The sequence below is a fragment of the Hemitrygon akajei genome, chromosome 11 (genome assembly GCF_048418815.1).
Source record: "Hemitrygon akajei chromosome 11, sHemAka1.3, whole genome shotgun sequence".
NCBI classification, from domain to species: Eukaryota; Metazoa; Chordata; class Chondrichthyes; order Myliobatiformes; family Dasyatidae; genus Hemitrygon; species Hemitrygon akajei.
In genome coordinates, this window is record NC_133134.1 from 139,440,102 (window position 1) to 139,459,495 (window position 19,394).

The window sequence follows — 19,394 nt, forward strand, 5'->3', positions numbered from 1 at the left end:
GGAGTTCATCATCTGTTGCATCCACTGTACAGGGGACTGGCCTGTACAGCTGAACCAGAGCCCCACTGGCCGGCCTTACCTGTTTCCACCTCTCACGATGGGGACATAGGGCTGGACTTTGAGAGGCAGAATACAAACAAAAACATGAAATAGGATTCAAAGACAACTCAATTTTAATTTACAAAGATTAGGAAAATCATATTGTAAATGAAAAAGGACAACAGTAGATATCATAATAATTACTTAGCATTATACGAAATCATTATTTAGCATTACTTAGCGACTTGCATCTAATATTGAATCTGGCACAGGGGTTTGCCAAATTTAGTGTAAGCAACAAGAAAATCTTAAGAAGAACAGGCCACAGCATCTGGCAATTTGAACGGATTCACTTGGTGAAGGGTTACAAATGGAACTAATTCCCTTGAAATGGCTGGGAACTGCTCAAAGTCAGTTATCAAATTACCAGTAGTTAAAAAATGTAATGTTGCAGTGCTAATGATGGCTAAACATGTCCTAACAAACTCAGTGAACTACTGTTACTTAAGATGTCCATAACCAATTTAAAAAAAAATTATGACTTAAGTTTACTTGCTTAAAAAATTGTTCTATGGGTGTAGTGAAATAACCCCACATGACATTAACACCAGCAATTACCTTAAATCCTACCAAAGTGTTCCTACCAAAGTGTTCTCTCTCTCTGCAATGGCATCATTGTACTTATTTCCTTCAGATGAAGTTCATTGTAATTTTCCAATCCATGTTGTGAAATTTATTTGGAGTCAGTGTATTTTTTTCCCAAGGGTAGACTATTGAAAGTATAAAATTAAAAAAAAAATACAATGAGTGAAATTAAAAAACCTCAGTTGATGGAAATTTGAAATAAAAATGGAGAATAGAAAAACACAGACAAAATGCTGGAGGAACTCAGCAGGTCAGAAACATGGGACAGCAGCTTCATCAGAACTGTTTACTGATAGTAAAAAGAGAGTCCTCTCTCTGTACCACTGCAGTTGACTGTAGCCCGACCCTCACCCCTACCCTTTCTCTTTGTGCAGAGTGGTAAATATACAAAGATTCTGCCAGCTAAGCAAAGTGCAGTAAGCAAAACAATCACATTGATGAACAGCTGTCAGATACTAATTGACACATAACAGTACAATCCTAATTGAATAGGGGAAAATTACTAGCAGCTCAAAAAAATATATTGCTCAATTTTCTCAAAAGTTAGTATAGTTCCTGTATTATATTCCTAAAATATGTAACATCAAATTTTAAAATTGATAACAGTGAGTAGAGTAAAATGACATGAATTCAGAAAAAACTTCTTGCTTTTCCCTACTCATTTTCTGTATTAGTTGCCAAATGCACAGTTATCTTACCTCACACATTGGTTCCTGAGTTCTTTGTTATGCTTAGAATTTCTTCACCATTTCCTTGTCCTTCGCTCTTGAGCATAAACTCAATGCTGGCTGCTAGGTCTCTGGCTTTTCGTCTATCGGTGGTTCGCATGTGTTGGATCTTGGCTTGTCTTCCCAATTTTTATTTTCTTTTAATTATGTGTATTGTTGCCTGCTGCCTATTCTTGGATGTTTTCTCATTGCTTATCACACAAATACCCGTGGATCAGCATTCCAATAGAATATTAGAGAGGGATAATCCCCAATGAGGCAAGCAATTTTAAAACATAAATCCCCAACATTTATTCCCCTCTGAAGATGACATGACATATTTATAAACTTCATCTAGGGAGGATGCTGAAGAACAAACTCATCATCTTTCACTAATTGAATAATGAAATGTATTCAAAGAAAGTGGACGTGTTTCAAACTGTCAAGTTGGTAATCCTCAGAAAGCAGATGAAAAATGCAGTTCAGATATCAAAGGATTTAAAGGCAAGCTGCATATCCTACAAAGAATTAATACCTGAAACAAAGATCATCTATATCTGAAGAGTAGAGGAAACCTTATCAGTAAAATCCATAGCCCTGTCAATGTCAGAGGCCTACAAATAGAGTTTGCACCTTCCAGTAAGATGGCGGCGTATTACGATGCAGCAATCTGTCAGGGTCCTAACTGTGTGTAGTCTAACAGCGAGTAAGTGTGTTGGATGTTTCTCTTGTGATCACAAGATCCTGTTGGACATTGATAACGTAAAATGCGGCAAGTCCATTTTCCTTGTTTATTGGAAAGGCAGACAGTGAGGGAGATGCGTGACCTCAGTTGTAGCGAGGACGAGACCTCAAGCCAAGGGCTTGCCTCTTTCAGCAGTCCAGGAGAGGACACACTGGAGGCAGTATATAGTACAGCGTCCATGCGCATTTGGGTGCTGGCCCGGCCTGTCGGTGCTGCCCTCCACTGTTCAATCAGTGGAATGACAAGCTGGATTGTGTGCGTGCGTGTGTACTTGCGTGCATTCATCTGCTGACGGCTGAGAACTGCTCTTACTGATAACACCTAAGCACTATCAGTTTACAGGACATGTCACTCAGAGACTTGGGCTTTATATATTTTTCTGTGAATGTTCCGTTTGTTTACTTGCTATCTTATATGTGCTGTATGTGCCTTGTGCTGTGTATGATTGGTGGTACCGTGTTTTGCACCTGGCCCCAGAGGAACACTGTTTCATTTGGCTGTATTCATGGGTATTCCTGTAGGGTTGAATGATATTTAAACTTGAGCTTGAACTTGAGTTGCCTGAAAATTGAAGTAACGTGTGCTATATTATGTAATTTGTCACTTTTAACTTTAGATAGATAGATAGATAGATAGATAGATAGATACTTTATTCATCCCCATGGGGAAATTCAACTTTTTTCCAATGTCCCATACACTTGTTGTAGCAAAACTAATAACATACAATACTTAACTCAGTAAAAAATATGATATGCATCTAAATCACTATCTCAAAAAGCATTAATAATAGCTTTTAAAAAGTTCTTAAGTCCTGGCGGTAGAATTGTAAAGCCTAATGGCATTGGGGAGTATTGACCTCTTCATCCTGTCTGAGGAGCATTGCATCGATAGTAACCTGTCGCTGAAACTGCTTCTCTGTCTCTGGATGGTGCTATGTAGAGGATGTTCAGAGTTATCCATAATTGACCGTAGCCTACTCAGCGCCCTTCGCTCAGCTACCGATGTTAAACTCTCGAGTACTTTGCCCACGACAGAGCCCGCCTTCCTTACCAGCTTATTAAGACGTGAGGCGTCCCTCTTCTTTAGTGATCTCCATTCCTGACTCGACCTGACACACCCCTCCAGCCCCCTGTATGAATGTGGAGGAACTGGAAGGAGATTGACATTGTGTAGACAGAATTGATTAGTTTAGTTGGGTATTTGATTGAGAATGTAATTAGCTCAAAATTTATTATGGAAGTACGTATGTTATCATATAAAACTCTGATATTTGTTTTCTTGCAGGCATACTCAGTAAATCCAAGAACCGTAATGAAAAACCACACCCAGCTAATACAAAAAAATTATAATAAATAAAAAAGTAATAAATATCGAAAACATAAGACAAAGAGACCTTGAAAGTGAGTCAAAAACGAGGAAATCTGCAGATGCTGGAAATCCAAGCAACACACACAAAATGCTGGTGGAACGCAGCAGGCCAGGCAGCATCTATAGGGAGAAGCGCTGTCGACGTTTCGGGCCGAGACCTTTCGTCAGGACTAACTGAAAGGAAAGATAGTAAGAGATTTGAAAGTAGGAGGGCGGAGGGGGAAAATGGGAAATAATAGGAGAAGACAGGAGGGGGTGGGGTGAAGCTGAGAGCCGGAAAGGTGATTGGCAAAAGGGATACAGAGCTAGAGAAGGGAAAGGATCATGGGACGGGAGGCCTAGGGAGAAAGAAAGGGGGAGGGGAGCACCAGAGGGAGATGGAGAACAGGCAGAGTGATGGGCAGAGAGAGAAAGAAAAAAAAAGGGAGGGGGAAAAAAACTAAATATATCAGGGATGGGGTTAGAAGGGGAGGAGGGGCACTAACAGAAGTTAGCAAAGTCAGTGTTCATGCCATCAGGTTGGAGGCTACCCAGCCGGTATATAAGGTATTGTTCCTCCAACCTGAGCGTGGCTTCATCTTGACAGTAGAGGAGGCCATGGATAGACATATTAGAATGGGAATGGAACGTGGAATTAAAATGTGTGGCCACTGGGAGATCCTGCTTTCTCTGGCAGACAGAGCGTAGGTGTTCAGCGAAACGGTCTCCCAGTCTGCGTCGGGTCTCACCAATATATAAAAGACCACACCGGGAGCACCGGACGCAGTATACCACACCAGCCGACTGACAGGTGAAGTGTCGCCTCACCTGGAAGGACTGTCTGGGGCCCTGAATGGTGGTGAGGGAGGAAGTGTAAGGGCAGGTGTATCACTTGTTCTGCTTGCAAGGATAAGTGCCAGGAGGGAGATCGGTAGGAAGGGATGGGGGGGATGAATGGACAAGGGAGTCGCGTAGGGAGCAATCCCTGCAAAAAGCAGAAAGAAGGGGGGGAGGGAAAGATGATCTTGGTAGTGGGATCCCGTTGGAGGTGGTGGAAGTTACGGAGAATTATACATTGGATCCGGAGGCTGATGGGGTGGTAGGTGGGGACAAGGGGGTCCCTATCCCGTGGGGTGGCGGGCGGATGGGGTGAGGGCAGATGTGCAGGAAATGGGAGAGATGCGTTTGAGAGCAGAGTTGATGGTGGAAGAAGGGAAGCCCCTTTGTTTAAAAAAGCAAGACATCTCCTTCGTCCTGGAAGGAAAAGCCTCATCCTGAGAGCAGATGTGGCGGAGACGGAGGAATTGTGAGAAGGGGATAGCATCTTTGCAAGAGACAGGGTGGGAAGATAAATAGTCCAGGTAGCTGTGAGAGTCTGTAGGCTTATAGTAGATATCAGTGAGCCCATGGGTTGTGGGAACATTTCAATGATGGGGTAAGTGTTGTTGAGTGAACACAACATTGTGGGACAAGTGGCTTGTTCCTATGCTGTACTGTTCTAAGTTCCATGTCATCAACTTCCACAGACAACCAATGTCACCCTGAACTATCAAAACTCATTCTCAGCCAACAGTGTACTAGAATGCTGATCCCCACCATGCCTAGTAACCACAAATTTACACCCGCCTCCCCTAGCACCCCAACCCCGCCCCACAAGCACACCCTCCTACTTTTGATTCGCAATTGTACCCCCATTTCACACCTATGCTCAAACATGATTAAACCTTCTAGCATGGTCACCCTCAACTTTGACTAACATTCACAACATCCTTCTCATCACCTGATGTCTCCAGAAACTAACCATCAATCCTTCTGTCTACTGGCCACAAACTGCCTTAGAATCCCGTTGCCTGGGCTAATGCTTACAATCAAACAGCCCTCTCCCCAAACCCCAGAACCGTGTCTGGACTTACCTGATTTCCTTTAAGTGCTCTGCTAGTGTAGGGTGCATCCAGGAATTGAATTGAATTGAATTGACTAAATTTCTTACATCCTTTCTTACATGAGGAGTAAAAATCCTTACATTACATCTCCATCTGAATGTGCAATGTGCAATCATAGTAATTTATAATAAATAGAACAGTCAATGTAACATAGAAATACACTCAGATCAGTGTGAGTTAATCAGTCTGATGGTCTGGTGGAAGAAGCTGTCCTGGAGCCTGTTGCTCCTGGCTTTTATGCTGCGGTACCGTTTCCAGGATGGTAGCAGTGGGAATAGATTGTGGATGGGGTGATTTGGGTCCCCAATGATCCTTTGAGCCTTTTTTCACACCTGACTTTGTAAATTTCCTGAATCAAGGGAAGTTCACAACTACAGATGTGCTGGGCTATCCGCAGATTCCTGTGATTATGGGAGGTACTGATACTATACTGATACAGCCAGTCAGGATGCTCTCAATTGTGCCCCTGTAGAAAGTTCTTAGGACTTGGGTGCCCATACTTAGGACTTTTGTGCCTTTTTCACCACATAGCTGGTGTGTAGAGACCACATGAGGTCCTCGGTGATGTAGATGCAGAGGAACTTAAAGCTGTTTACCCTCTCAACCCCAGATCCATTGATGTAAATAGGGGTTAGCCCATCTCCATTCCTCCTGTAATCCACAACCAGCTGTTTTGTTTTTGCGACATTGAGGGAGAGGTTGTTTTCTTGACACCACTGTGTCAGGGAGATGACTTCTTCCCTGTAGGCCACCTCATTACTATTTGAGATTAGGCCAATCAGTGTAGTGTCATTGGCAAATTTAGTTAGCAGGTTAGAGCTGTGGGTGGCGACACAGTTATGGGTATACAGGGAGTAAAGGAGGGACTTAGTACACAGCCCAGGAGATGCTCCTGTGTTGAGAGTCAGAAGGGTGGAGGTGAGGGACCTGCCGGTGAGCTGAAAGGAAGTTCAGGATCCAGCTGCACAAGGCAGACTCAAGGCCGAGACCTTTGAGCTTTCTTGTCGAGCCTGGATGGAACTATGGTGTTTAATGCTAAATTGTAGTCCAAGAACAGCATTCTCACATAAGCATCCTTCTTCTCCAGATGTAAGGAGATGGTAAGGAGAGACCTGACCTAATATAATATCTGATAAGGTGCTTTGTGTATTGGATGTCTCAGTGATAAGATTAAACATGAAATGATTATTGCTCTCTATGCAATGACTATTAAGTGTGTATTTGCAGTGACCAAAAATTCTAGGTCCTTAATTACCCTGTAGATGGGAACCGAGGGATAGCAGCTGAAATACTGTATCGTCCTTTCTCGTTTTGTTCCTTCTTGACTTTGGTGCTGTTGGTTTTGAGCCAACTTGACATGCCTGGCAGTTCCAGGGACATTATTTTCTTTTGTATAATTGCTAATTGGGAACCTTTGACACCAGCACCACCCTGGTGACTATTGGAATGTGTAATGATTGGATGAATGATTTGGCAGCTGCTGGGAAGGCAGAAAAGGCTCTCTGGATAAATGCAGAATTTGCTGCCATTGACCAGCCTCAGGGACTTCCTGCAGCTACCCTCTGGGAATTCTCAGGGAAATCTGAGCTGCCTAAATTTTGCTGCTGCTTTATACCCTTGGTCTTCCACATTTGCTCTGCCCTTCTCCATCTGTTTCAGGGTGTTAACCCTAATATAATCTGTGTACTAACTTACAGTGCCTCACATAATATATAAGGATGTAATGCTGAAGCTTTATGAGGCATTGGTCAGATCATACTTGGGGCATTGGTGAGCAGTTTTGGGTTCGTTATCTAAGAGAATGTGCTGTCATTGGAGTGGATCCAGTGGAGGTTCATAAGAATGATCAAGGGAATGAAAGAGTTAATATATGTGGAATGTTTGATGGCTCTGGGTCTGTGCTCACTGGAGCTTAGAGGAATGAGGGGGGATCTCACTGAAGCATGTCGAATATTGAAAAGTGTACATAAAGTGGATGTGGAGAGAATGTTTCCTACATTGTGGGAGTCTAAAACCAGAGGCACAGCCTCAGGATAGAAGGACAGATATGAGGAAGAATTTCTTTATACAGAGGGTGTTGAATTTGTGGAATTTATTACTACAGCTGTCTGTGGAAGCCAAGTCATTGGATTTATTTAAAGTGGAGGTTGATTGGTTCTTGATTAGTACGGGTGTCAAAGGATGTGGGTAGAAGCCAAAAATATGAGAGGGATGATAATTCAACCATGATGGCGTGGTAGAGCAGACTCGATAGGCTGAATGGGCTAATTCTGCTCCTATGTCTCATGTCTTACAATATTAACTTCCACCCTTTACAGAGTCCAGAATTAAAACCAGTACTTGTTTGTACCATTGAAGGACAACAGTGCTGCTAGAGGTGCTACCTTTTGGATTAGGCCACTGTTTTCTGGTTCAGATAGTTATAGTTTATTCAGCATTATTTGCATTCTCCACATTCTGAATACTTTACCCTCAACCTACATAATTGCATAATTTAGCCACACATTCATTACATTGTTTTGGGTTTTTGCTGAGTTTAAAGTAACTACTTGATTTAGTGACTGCTGCATATTAATTGTGCATTGTAATGTTTGAGTTGAGTGTCATTTATTTTATTACAGAAGGATGCATGATTTTTAAAGATTATATAGTTGCTGACAATGCATAGGTCTTTCATATGCCCTGTAATCACAAAGCTGGCAGTGTGCAATGCATAAAAATCAATCAGCCAAGGAAAAAAAGGAAATTAGAAAGTTAAGAAGAAAAAATATTGACAGGCAGATTAACATAAATTTGATAGTGTCATAAAACACGCTTACTAAGGAACAAAGTTGAGATGAAAAGACCTGTTAATGTTATGAGGATTCTGTTACAAACATGACATTACCATAGTGAGAGCTCTTTACATGAGCTCTAGGAAGTATTGCTTCATCTAAATGGGTCATAACATAGAACGTAGAACAATACACCACAGTACAGGCCATTCGGCCCACAATGTTGTGCTGACCCTTAAACCCTGCCTCCCATATAACCCCCCACCTTAAATTCCTCCATATACCTGTCTAGTAGTCTCTTAAATTTCACTAGTGTATCTGCCTCCACCACTGACTCAGGCAGTGCATTCTACGCACCAACCACTCTCTGAGTGAAAAACATTCCTCTAATATCCCCCTTGAACTTTCCTCCCCTTACCTTAAAGCCATGTCCTCTTGTATTGAGCAGTGGTGCCCTGGGGAAGAGGCGCTGGCTGTCCACTCTATCTATCTATTCCTCTTAATATCTTGTACACCTCTATTATGTCTCCTCTCATCCTCCTTCTGTCCAAAGAATAAAGCCCTAGCTCCCTTAATCTCTGATCATAATGCATACACTTTAAACTAGGCAGCATCCTGGTAAATCTCCTCTGTACCCTTTCCAGTGCTTCCACATCCTTCCTATAGTGAGGTGACCAGAACTGGACACAGTACTGCAAGTGTGACCTAGCCAGAGTTTTATAGAGCTGCATCATTACCCCGCGACTCTTAAACTCTATCCCTTGACTTATGAAAGGTAACATTCCATAAGCTTTCTTAACTACCCTATCTACCTGTGAGGCAAATTTCAGGGATCTGTGGACATGTACCCCCAGGGATCCCTCTGCTCCTCCACACTACCAAGTATCCTGCCATTTACTTTGTACTTTGCTTTGGAGTTTGTCCTTCAAAAATGTAACACCTCACACTTCTCCAGTTTGAACTCCATCTGCCACTTCTCAGCCCACTTCTGCATCCTATCAATGTCTCTCTGCAATCTTCCACAATCCTCTACACTGTCTACAACACCACCAACCTTTGTGTTGTCTGCAAACTTGCCAACCCACCCTTCTGCCCCACATCCAGGTCGTTAATAAAAGTAGAGGTCCCAGAACCGATCCTTGTGGGACACCACTGGTCACAACCCTCCAATCTGAATGTACTCCCTCCACCACGACCCTCTGCTTTCTGCAGGCAAGCCAATTCTGAATCCACCTGGCCAAACTTCCCTGGATCCCATGCCTTCTGACTTTCTGAATAAGCCTACCGTGTGGTACCTTGTCAAATGTCTTACTAAAATCCATGTAGATCTCATCCACTGCACTACCCTCATCTGTATGCCTGGTCACCTCTTCAAAGAACTCTATCAGGCTTGTTAGACATGATCTGCCCTTCACAAAGCCATGCTGACTGTCCCTGATCAGACCATGATTCTCTAAATGCCCATAGATCCTATCTCTAAGAATCTTTTCCAACAGCTTTCCCACCACAGACGTAAGGCTCACTGGTCTATAATTACCCGGACTATCCCTACTACCTTTTTTGAACAAGGGGACAACATTCGCCTCCCTCCAATCCTGTGGTACCATTCCCGTGGACAACGAGGACATAAAGATCCTAGCCAGAGGCTCAGCAATCTCTTCCCTCGCCTCGTGGAGCAGTCTGGGAAATATTCCGTCAGGCCCCGGGGACTTATCCATCCTAATGTATTTTAACAACTCCACCACCTCCTCTCCCTTAATATCAACATGCTCAGGAACATCAACCTCATTCATATTGTCCTCACTGTCATCAAGTTCCCTCTCACTGGTGAATACCGAAGAGAAGTATTCATTGAGGGCCTTGCTCACTTCCACAGCCTCCAGGCACATCTTCCTGCCTTTATCTCTAATCGGTCCTATCTTCACTCCTGTCAACCTTTTGTTCTTCACATAATTGAAGAATGCCTTGGGGTTTTCCTTTACCCTACTCGCCGAGGCCTTCTCATGCCCCCTTCTTGCTCTCCTCAGCCCCTTCTTAAGCTCCTTTCTTGTTACCCTATATTCCTCAATTGATTCATCTGATCCCAGCTTCCTAAACCTCACATATACTGCCCTCTTCCATCTGACTAGATTCTTCACCTCACTTGTCACCCATAGTTCCTTCACTCTACCATTCTTTATCTTCCTCACTGGGACAAATTTATTCCTAACATCTTGCAAGAGATCCCTAAACATCGACCGCATGTCCATAGTACATTTCCCTGCAAAAACATTATCCCAATTCACACCCTGACCAGTAATGCCACCCCTCCTCCCCTTTCTCCCCGCTCTCTATCCCTTTTAAAGCACTGAAATCCAGGAATATTGAGAATCCATTCCTGCCCTGGTGCCAGCCAAGTCTCTGTAATGGCCACTACATCATAATTCCAAGTATGTATCCAAGCTCTTTGTTCCTGATGCTTCTTGCATTGAAGTACACACACTTTAGCCCTTCTACCTTACTATCTTTACACCCTTTATTCTGTTTCTCTTCCCTCAAAGCCTCTTTATATGCTAGATCTGGCTTTACTCCATGCACTATAACTTGCAGCTCTCGCATGACCTTTATCCTCCTCCACCTCACCATCTGCTCTAACACTCTGGTTCCACTCCCCCAAAAATCTAGTTTAAACCCCCTGGAGCAGCACTAGCAAACCTTCCCACGAGGATGTTAGTCCCCCTCCAGTTCAGGTGCAACCCGTCCCGTTGGAACAGGTCCCACCTTCCCTGGAACAAGGCCCAGTTGTGCAGAAACATGAAGCCTTCCCTCCTGAACCAACTCCTTAGCCACATATTTAACTGAACTATCTTCCTATTTCTGGCCTCACTAGCACTTGGCACAGGTAGCAATCCTGAGATTGCAACCCTGTAGGTCCCTGTCCTTTAACTTTGCACCTAACTCCCTAAATTCTCTTTGCAGGACCTCCTCCTTCACCGCTAAACATTTTTGCCACTAGAGTCATAAATTCATAGAATCAGAGAGAACTACAGCACAGACACAGGTCCTTCAGCTTTCTGCCTTGTCCCACCTACCTGCGCCCAGTTTGTGGCCCTCCATACCATGTACTTATTCAAACTTCTCTTACATGTTGCAATCAAACCCACATCTATCGCTTCCACTGGCAGCTCGTTCCACACTCTTATGACACTGTGAGTGAAGAAGTTTCCCCTCATGTTCTCCTTAAACTCTTCACATTTCCCATACAACCCATGACCTCTCGTTGTAGTCCCACCTAACCTCAGTGGAAAAATCCTGCTTGCATTTACCCTATCTATACTCCTCATAATTTTGTATACCCATCAATTCTCCTCTCAGTCTTCTACATTCTGAGAAACAATGTCCTAAACTATTCAATCTTCCCTTGTAACTCAGGCCCTCCAGACCCTGCAACACCTTTGTAAATTTTCTCTGTACTCTTTCAACCTAATTTACATCTTTCCTATAGGTAGGTCACCAAAACTGCACACAATACTCCAAATTAGGCCTCACCAATGTCTTATACAACTCAACTCCTGTGCTTGGTGCATAGTTTTATGAAAGCCAATGTGTCAAAAGCTCTCTTTACAGCCCTACTGTATCTATTCCATAATGCCACTTTCAAGGAATTATGGATCTGTATACCCAAATCCCTTTTCTCTACCACACACCTCTGTGTCACACTATTCACTGTCTAAGACTTTCCCTGGTTTATCCTGCTGAAGTGCAACACCTCACACGTGTCTGCATTAAATTCTATCTGCCATTTTTCCATCTGGTCCAGGTCATGCTGCAAGCTTTGATAGCCTTAAACATTGTCCACTATACTCCTGATCTTGGTGTTGTTTGCAAATTTGCTGATCTAGTTTACCACATTATATAATCTAAATCATTAATATAGGTAATAAACAACAATGGACCCAGAACCAATCCCTGTAGACACCACTAGTCACAGGCCTCCAGTCAGAGAGACAACCATCAACTACCACTCTCTGTCTTTTCCTTCCAAGTCAATGCTGAATCCAGTTTACTACTTCATCCTGAATGCCACATGACTTAACCTTCTAGCTCAGCCTCCCTTGCAGGACTTTGTTAGAGGCCTTACTAAAGTCCATGTAGACAATGCCCACTGCTTTTCCTTCATCAACCTTCCTCATAACCTCCTCAAAAATATTCTATAAGATTGGTTAGCCTACCATCCACAGTCCTATTTACTATCCCCAATCAGGCTCTGTCTATTCAAATACATATATACAGTATCCTCCTCCTTGGAAAACCTTCCAATCATTTACCTATGGTTCACCATAGTCAGGTTCATCAGTCTGTAATTTCTCAGCTTATTCTTAGAGACTTTCTTGAATAGTGGAACAACATAAGCTATCTTCCAGTCCACTGGCACCTCATCCGCGGCTAGGGATGTTTTAACCAACTCTGCCAAGGCCCCTGGAACTTATGCACTCACCTCATAAAAGGTCCAAGGGGACACTACATCAGGCGTTTCGGATTTAACCATTTTAGTTTGCCTCAACACAGCAATCACTTCCTCTTCTGTGATCTGGGTATGGTCTATGGCCTCACTACTCTTCCCCTCAGTTCTATAGACTCTGTGTCTGTCCCCGAGTAAATACCAAAAAAAAATCATTTAAGATCTTCCCGTCTCTTTCAGCAACATGCGTAGATGACTATGCTGATTTTCAAGGGGACCAATTTTCTCTCTGTCTATCCTTTTGTTCTTTGGCCACTTTATTAGGTACACCTGTAGTCCTGCTCATTAATGCAAATACAGGTCTATGCATAAGCCTTAGGTACATATATATATACACATCCAGGATGCCTAGGACTTTCGCACAGTACTGTATATTGGTTAAAATAGGAAGGTGGTTGTGAAACAGAAATAAGAGTGCTTAGCTTTGTATTAGATCAGTAGTATTGAGTGTTGTTTGGTAACCGGAAAGACATAATATACAGTGCTGTGCAACAGTCTTAGGCACTCTAGTTATATACAGTATATGTGCCTAAGACTTTTGCACAGTACTGTATTTAACCAGTCAATCATGTGACAGCAACTCGATGTATAAAAGCACGCAGAGCTGGTCAAGATTTTTAGTTGTTGTTCAAACCAAACATCAGAACGGGGAAGACAGGGTTGAGTATCTGAGAAACTATAGATCAATTGGGATGTTCATGCACAACAGTCTCTAGAATTTACAGAGTATGGTGCAAATACTCTTTGTTGCTGTCAATAAGTTTCAGGGAAGCGAAAATCACCAACAATCTTTACACGGTTGAAGTCAAGTAGATCACATTTCTTCCCCATTTTGATGTTTGGTTTGAACAACAACCGAGGTCTAGAGTTCAAGAGCAAGATGTGATGCTGAGGCCTTATAAGGCGCTGGTGAGGCCTCAGGATAGAGGGGCGCCCTTTCAAAACAGAGATGTGGAGAAATTTCTTTAGCCAAAGGGTGGTGAATTTGTTGCCACGTGCAGCTGTGGAGGCTAGGTTGTTGGGTGTATTTAAGGCAGAGATTGATATTGGACATGGCATCAAAGGTTGTGGGGATAAGGCTCGGAACTGCAGTTGAGGAGGAGAAAAAAAAGGATCAGGCCTGATTGAATGATGGAGCAGACTGTCTTATATACTATGAGGATGGTATTTTTCCTCTATCAATGTATCTTTATAAATAATAAATGTTGTATAATTGACCATCAGTTACTTCCTATGAAATTTTAAATCACGTGATCATTTTATTTGCCATAGTAAAATAATATAGATTGTGTATTTTCACTGGTAGATCACTGAGGGGAAAAAAGAGTACAAATTCTCATCCTTCAGTGCAGGCAAGAATTCAAGTGACTGCACTATGTTAACATGCTAAAATTGACAGAGAGTCCAAGGTCACTCTTTCAGTCTCAAGGCAGGATTATGAGGGATCTGACGATGAATTTTGTCATCTGAATTCATAGGACCATAGATAGTTGGTACCTCAGCAGCCAAAAAATTTACCAAGCAGCAATTCTTTGTTGACTGTGGTTTATCTAATACGTTTTGAATCTAATCCCCTCACTTTGCTGCTATGACTTGCTCTTGGATATGTTAGTCCCCATTGTTTTCGCATTTATTGCCCAGCACATTATGTAAAAAGGAGCTCGATGACCACAAGAAATAGGAACAGATGCAGATTATTCAGCCTATTAAATCCATTTCACCGTTCAATAAAAACATGACTGATCCTACTTTTTGTCAATTTTCACACCCATAACCCTTGATTCCCTGAATGAATAATCATTTATCGTAGATTTCAATATATTCAAGGGTTTTTTTTTTCCTCATGACTTTCTAAAGTAAGGAATCTCAAAAACTCACAAATGTTCAAAGGAAAATATTTCTTTCCCATCACAGCTGTGCATAGGTACCTTTCATGTGTGCCCTTTATTCCCCAACCATCCTACCTGGGGCTTTACTGTCCCTTAGGGCAAATGCACTTGCTGAATTTAGCCTATCAACCTACCTCAGAATTTTTTATGTTTCAACCTTTCTTTCTTCTAAACTCCAATGATTTCAAACCCAACTTGTTCAACTTTTCATTATAAGAGAATTTCTCCCATACTAGGGCTCATTCTAGAACCTTCTCGGAATTGCCTCCAATGATGGATATTTATCCTTAAGTAAGGGATGTTTGATCTGATTATACCTTGTACAAACAAAGTACAGATTAGTTATTTTTATACTCCTGCCGCTTGTAATGAAATCCAGCATTCCCTTAGCCTTCTGGATTCTCCAACACCACTCTGCCAGCTTTCTGTTTTTCAGACCCTTTTGTGCTACAGCTTTTTAGCAATCTCTCTACGTGATCCATTTTATCATTCTTCCTTCTAAAGTAAAGAACTTCACACCTTCCCATACTATTCCCCATTTGCCAAAGGTTTGATCATTTCACCTATCAGTATCTCTCTGTTTTGTCTGTACTCTCCTAGATTATCTTTTCCCTCTACTTTTGTTTCCTACTCACCTTTTGCTACAGTACATTTATTTTCTTCACCTAAACCTTTAATATCTGTGGTAAACTGCAGCAGTTCCAGATATGATACATACTGTACATAGAACATAGAATGATGCAGTACAGGAACAGAACCTTCACCCCATGATGTTTTGGTGAGCTAATTAAACTAGTAGTTAAAAACCTAACTAAACTAGTCCATTTAGCCTACGCAATGCACATATCCCTCCATTTTCTGCATATTCACATGCCTGTCCTAGAGCCGCTTGAACAGGTCTTTCACGTCTACCTGCACCACCACCCGGGCTGCACAATCCAGCCACCCATCATTCTTCATAAAAAAATCTTACCCTGTACATCTTCTTAAAGGTATGTCCTCTAGTTTTAAACATTTCATCGCCAGAAAAAGATACTATTTATGCATCTCATAATCTTATAAATCTCAGTAAGATCTCTCCACAGCCTGTGCTGCTCCAGAAAAAGCAACCCAAGATTGAACAAATTCTGTTATAGCACATTCCCTCGAATTCAGGCAGCATCCTGGTAAACCTCTTCTTCACTCTCTCTATAGCCTCCACATCTTTCCTTTATTGGGCTGACTGGCATTGAATGTAATAATCCAACGCTGAAACACCATAATCCAACACATTACTTTACGACTCTTGAACTTAATGTTTCAAATTCACCTTCTAGATAAGCCTCTGGTGTGGGACCTTGTCAAATGCCTTACTAAATTCCATGTAGACAACATCCACAGCTCTGCCTTCATCATTGTCCTTTGTCACCTCCTCAAAAAACTCAATTAAGTTAGTAAGAAATGTCTTGCCCCATACCCCACAACATCCCTTTAGTTACAGGTTGCCAACTTGAAAATGACCCACATTTTCCTATTTCATGTTTCCTGCTAGTTAGTTAACCCTTTACCATGATAATGTATTGTAAAGTAACTTCTTTCATGGCACTTTATCAAATGTGTTTTATAAATCTGAATTTATTACATTGATTGGTCCCGCTCTAATCACTAGTTGATAGTTCCTCAAAGTACTCAAGTGAATTTATTAGACGTAATTTCCTCCTCATGAGGCCATACTGTCGCTTTTTGATCAGATCATGATCTTTCATATGCTCCATTATTACCTCCTTAATAATTGATTTCACTAAATCACCAGCTGTTTTACATCTCAAATTGGTTTTGAATATGAGGATCAATCAAACATCTTTACAATTCTTAAGTTAGCTGGTGTTTAGGGCAGCAATGAAAGTCCTCCATTTCTGGCAGTGTTCAGGATTTCCTTCATCGTGTCATTAGCTTCTTGTGGTTTTCACTACTGTTAACATAAATGTTCCGAGTGGAGACTAAAGATTCTTCATTGTTGTTTTCTGTAATAATTTCATTTACCAGTCAGGGTTGTTAGCCCTGAGCTGAACCCCTGAACCTGGACCACTCTTAGTCTGCCCTCTACCCTTTGACCTATTTGGCATGGGTGACCCTAACAAGAGCCAAAGCATAAAGCCCTGACTCCAGCCAGCACAGCTCTCTGGCTCACTGAGGCATGCAAGCTTCCAAACCATGACAAGGGTGTGGTTCTCTTGGAGGAATCCTTCAGGGTCCCTCCAGAATTTTAAGGATTTTGGGGAAGATTTCAACCAGTGTGTCTATTATCTATGCTGCCACTTACTTTCAGATCCAAGCAGTGTAAAGCTGTCAAATCCAAGGGATTAATCAGCCTTTGACCCCATTGATCTGTCTAATACTAATTTTCTAGTGTTGGGATGTTTTAATTCTTCCCATTATATTAATATTGTTCTGATGTTTATGTGTCTTCTACCACAAGGACCAAGATGAAATGTGTTTGACTCATCTGCCATTTCTGTGTTCCCCACTACCGCATCCCCAGCTTCATTCACTAAGGAGATTATTTTTATTGTGACATCTCTATTTGATGTACTTAAATCTTTTGTTGGTAATTTTATATTTCCTGCGAACTTGCCCTCAGAGCTTATGTTCAGTATGGCTCCATATTATCCTTGGTAGAAAAGATATGACAGGAAATTGTAATTGTGAGAAACAAACCTTCATTTGTAACAGCTCTCATTTTAGTCACTATAAAATATAGAGTGTTGCAAGTCTAGTATACTGGGGCTGACCGTCAAACTGGGAACTCCACATACCCCCTAACTGGAGAAATACAAGAAGCACACAATCTCTGCAGAATAACAAAGATAATTTATGTTCAATAATTTAGTGTATTTCACTTTATTTTGCAGATCGGATCCAGTGATGGGTATTATAGTTTTCACACGAGTCCGACATTCACAAGACATGCCAAGCCTGTAGTACTGTGGACCCAGCAGGATGTTTGTAAATGGTTAAAGAAACATTGCCCCCACAATTATCTGACCTACGTGGAAGCTTTCTCTCATCATGCAATAACAGGTATATTCTAGGAACTGGTTACAAGAATTGAATGACTATTATAATATTCATTTAAAACACTTTTACTGAGTTTTCAAATTAAATTTGGATTTGCTTAATCTATGTGTATTTTTAAGGGCAATTTCAAAAATCTTTTATGGTATACTAATATGTTAAAAATCATATTTCTGGCAGGGAAAGAGGAAACAACAGCTGTGATTGTTATTTGTGACATCTTCCAATGTGTTTCAAATTATTTAGACATTGCTGTTAAGTTTGATGGGAAAATCATGCTATGACCAACCTCTTCACGATGTAAAATTTCACCAAAGTAGCAATCTTTGACCAAGTTACAAAACACTTAGAAAACTTCCATAGCCAAAGCTTAAAAATAGCTACAAAATATTACATGGAACAAGTAATAGAATTAGACTTATTTGAGATAGTCAATATCATTTTGTGTGGGGGAGAGATCCAGTCTCACAATTTGTTTGAGTGTTTTGATCAGTTAATGTAGTGAAATTGATTTTGTCTATGAGGACTATCGTAATGCTACTAGCAAGATCTCTCATTCTAGGCTGGTCCAAAAAATCAAGTCGCATGGGATCCCTGGTGCAATGGTAAATTGGATAAAAAATATAGAAGATATGGGGTTGTTCTTCTGACTTTTGGATTGCAACCAATTGCGCTCTGCAAGGATCTGCACTGGGACCTATATTGCTTGTAATATGTATTTATGATCTAGATGGAACCTTAGGTGCTCTGATTAGTAAATTTTGCAGATGACACAAAAATCAGTAGAGTCATAGATCTCTAAGGCAGCAGGATATAAATCAGTTGGAAATTTGGGGAGGGGAATGGCAGATGTAGCTTTATCTGGACCACAGTGAGGTAATGCGTTTTGGAAGGATCTAAACTAAACTGGTTTGATGTTTCATACTCTGTGTGTTGTTCAACTCACTTTTTGCCATTTGCGCAATTTGTTCTTTTTTGAGCACTGGGTGTTTGATGTTTTCTGGAACAGCTTCCATCATATTTCTTTGCTTCGTGGCTGCCTGTGGGAGGACAAATCTCTGAGGTGCATTCTGAATACATACTTTGATAATAGATGTACACTGAATCTTTGAATCTTTGCATTTTTTCCTGATCATTGGGGGATGATGGGCAGCCCAATAGAAATACATAAAATTATGAGATGCATAGATTGGATAAAGACACAAGGTTCTTTCTCCAAGATGGAAATGGCACAATACTGGAGGGCAGAGGTTAAAGGTGAGGGGGAAAGTTTAAAGGACATTTGCAAAGAAATATTTTTTTAAACCCAGAGAATGGTAGGTGCCTGGAACATGCTGACAAAGGGGATGTTAGAAGTAGATATGACAATGTTTAAGAGGCATTTAAATAGACACATGAACAGGCAGGTGGGATTATCTTGGATTGATATCCTGATTGTCGCAAACGTGGTGGGCTGTAGGGCCTGCTCCTCTGTTGTATTGTTCTATGAAATGCAACAAACAGTAAAGTAACCTTTTATGAACCTTTTCGGCTTTTTGCCCACTAGTTATGAGTGCTGAAAGAAGTTCAGTGAAAGAATAAGTTATCATGGTAGCTTATTGCATGGACAAATTTTCAGCATTATCCGCAGACACTGCTCAGTATGTACATCACATTGCCTGCAGATGTGATGTACATGCTGGCTTTCATTTACTAAAATACCCCACTACAGCCTTTGGATTTAAGTAATGGGGACCACTCGGTTTAAATC

General features: G+C 41.5%; 1 protein-coding gene across 3 annotated transcripts in view; it reads left to right on the plus strand.

The window, feature by feature from the left end:
• Positions 1-19,394, plus strand: part of samd10b (sterile alpha motif domain containing 10b) — a 115,055-nt gene that overhangs the window by 59,885 nt on the left and 35,776 nt on the right. For all 3 annotated transcript variants that reach the window (XM_073061794.1, XM_073061793.1, XM_073061792.1), the window contains exon 3: positions 17,482-17,650. In XM_073061794.1, coding sequence (XP_072917895.1) covers positions 17,482-17,650 — 169 coding nt within the window. The remainder of the gene's footprint in view (positions 1-17,481; positions 17,651-19,394) is intronic.